This window comes from Phaeodactylum tricornutum, genomic scaffold (assembly GCF_000150955.2).
Source record: "Phaeodactylum tricornutum CCAP 1055/1 PHATR_bd_53x36 genomic scaffold, whole genome shotgun sequence".
Classification (NCBI taxonomy): domain Eukaryota; phylum Bacillariophyta; class Bacillariophyceae; order Surirellales; family Neidiaceae; genus Phaeodactylum; species Phaeodactylum tricornutum.
Genome location: NW_002238057.1, coordinates 1 through 2,027, shown reverse-complemented (window position 1 = coordinate 2,027; position 2,027 = coordinate 1). Strand labels below are relative to the sequence as shown.

The 2,027-nt window shown below is 47.6% G+C and overlaps 1 protein-coding gene across 1 annotated transcript; it reads left to right on the top strand.

Annotated features, from left to right (window-relative positions):
- Positions 1–308: 308 nt before the first annotated feature.
- PHATRDRAFT_bd1541 (predicted protein) lies at positions 309–677 on the top strand (the record flags this gene model as incomplete). Its single annotated transcript, XM_002176462.1, has 1 exon — positions 309–677. The coding sequence occupies one exon, from the start codon at positions 309–311 to the stop codon at positions 675–677; it is 369 nt and encodes a 122-aa protein (XP_002176498.1).
- Positions 678–2,027: the final 1,350 nt, after the last annotated feature.

Here is a 2,027-nt window from a genome sequence, read left to right as displayed (position 1 = left end):
GCGCCACGCGGTTCCGGGCGAATGCGGCCACGATGGCGTCGATGACTGCTGTCTCAGCTTCTGGTGCCGCTGCTGTGTCGTGGCCCAGATGCTCCGCCATACGGCCGATTACAGCCACCAAAAGGCAGCCTGCTGCACCGAAACTGGCTTGGCACACGATCAACACATTGTGTAAGGGGGTTTCTAATATTTTGTTAACGTAATTCATGCTCGTCACTATTTATATAAATGTTCATGTCTAAAGTGGAGCATTATTGAGAGTGTGTGTGTATTGTGTCTATTGATTGTGGATTCGTACGAAATTATGCATGTATGCGTGTAAAAGGATAGGTCGGTCCATACCGTCCTTGTGTTTCTATTGGATGGATGGTGTAGTGTATACGGCACCAGCAGGGTGCGCTTGGGAGGAACTCTATTTCTCCGCTTGCGCATCACCGGATGGCATCGGGAATGTGTCGCTGCCACCGGCGACCGTGCTCGGTGCTGGAGGCGGATGGGTCCCGTTGGAAGGACGGATTCGTGGAGACGCCGTGGGGGTCGAAGAAGCCAACGGCGTGGTGGAACTCGACGGGGTGTTTTTCTCGGCTTGTTTCTTTTCCAACGCGTGCTCGTTTCGGGATTGGAGCCGACGCGCGAGCTCGCCCTGGTGGTTGGGTTCCCAACACCCGTTTGTATAGGAAAAGTATTCAAAAAAGTTGGGATTCCATTGGCGGAACTGCCGGGCAACCAAGGCCTTGTGTATGCTTAGTTTGTGGGGTGGCATTACCACATTCAAGATCTTGGAACCGTATTCCCACATCAAATTCATCATGTTCCTGTAGAAGAGAGAGAGAGGCAAAGAAGAGTGCTAGCGGCAACATTGTCAGCAAAATATCCACTAGACACCTAGGGTCTGTCACTAGTGCCCGGTTGCCTGAATTTTCCGGATGCTTCCCTGAGGTGAGGTAAATTGCAAGAGGAGATTGTTTGCTGAAGCCACGTGTGGGATGGCTGAGAGAATCAATGTACTTAATGGGAACCGCATTGATGATTTGATTGCGTAAGGTTTATTTGCATTGTGGTATAAATTGAAGACTCACTGACATTTGTTGTTCTAGCAATTGGCCTCAAGGATTTGAGGAGCGGTGTTATTGGCTTTAGCGGCATGAACAGGGTCCATGGGGGATTGCACTGGAAGAATGCAGTCATTGTTGTCCATCATTGCAAGACATTTGGCTTCAGGAACTACAAGGAAGAGATGACTGTTGGCTGTCTCCAAGAATGGAGGCAAATGATAAAGCATTTTGTTGATTTCCCACTACAGCTGATGGAGCAATAGGTAGTCAGGTTTGGTTGTTGTGGTAACAATGGGCATGAACTTACTGAGGACACAACTTGATGAGTTCCCTGGGAATTGATTTGCTAGTCAATTTGGTGTTGGTTCAGGGAAAGTGATTGGTTCTTTTAAAGTATTTTGTTGGCCATACAGGTTGGACTGGAACTTTTGATGGCAGGCAACGGTAGTGGGTGTCAACTGGAATGACAGTTTTGAGTACCGGTCCGCGCAATGGCGCGCACTACTTGGGTTGTGGCACCCAAGGCAAGCCTGTTGAAACTAATCTTGTGCGACACGGATGGTTTTGGACAGGCGCAATCCCAGCTGAGTATTCAGAAACATGATGTGACTGTTTTGGGACTCGATTGTTGCCATGCTAAGGAGCATGGTAACTATGATGAATGTGCCAACGGCGCCATGTATAACACCGTGGAGAATAGTGAAACCAACCACAATGGCGCTTGGCAGATTGTGGGGCCAAATGGAAAGTGAACAGATTAGCTCTTTAAATTAGAGTTTATAAATTTTAACAACAATTGTGTGAAAACCATATTTGTTAGTTCGTATCTCTTTGTTAGAAGCCAGACAAGTCTTGATCACCTTGTGCTGTCTTCAGAAGCCAGGAGATACTTGACCATTGACAGATTAACAGTCTTGAATTGCTAATCACTTTGCTCCCGTTTGTTGGGTATTGCTTGGTTCTGCAACAGAA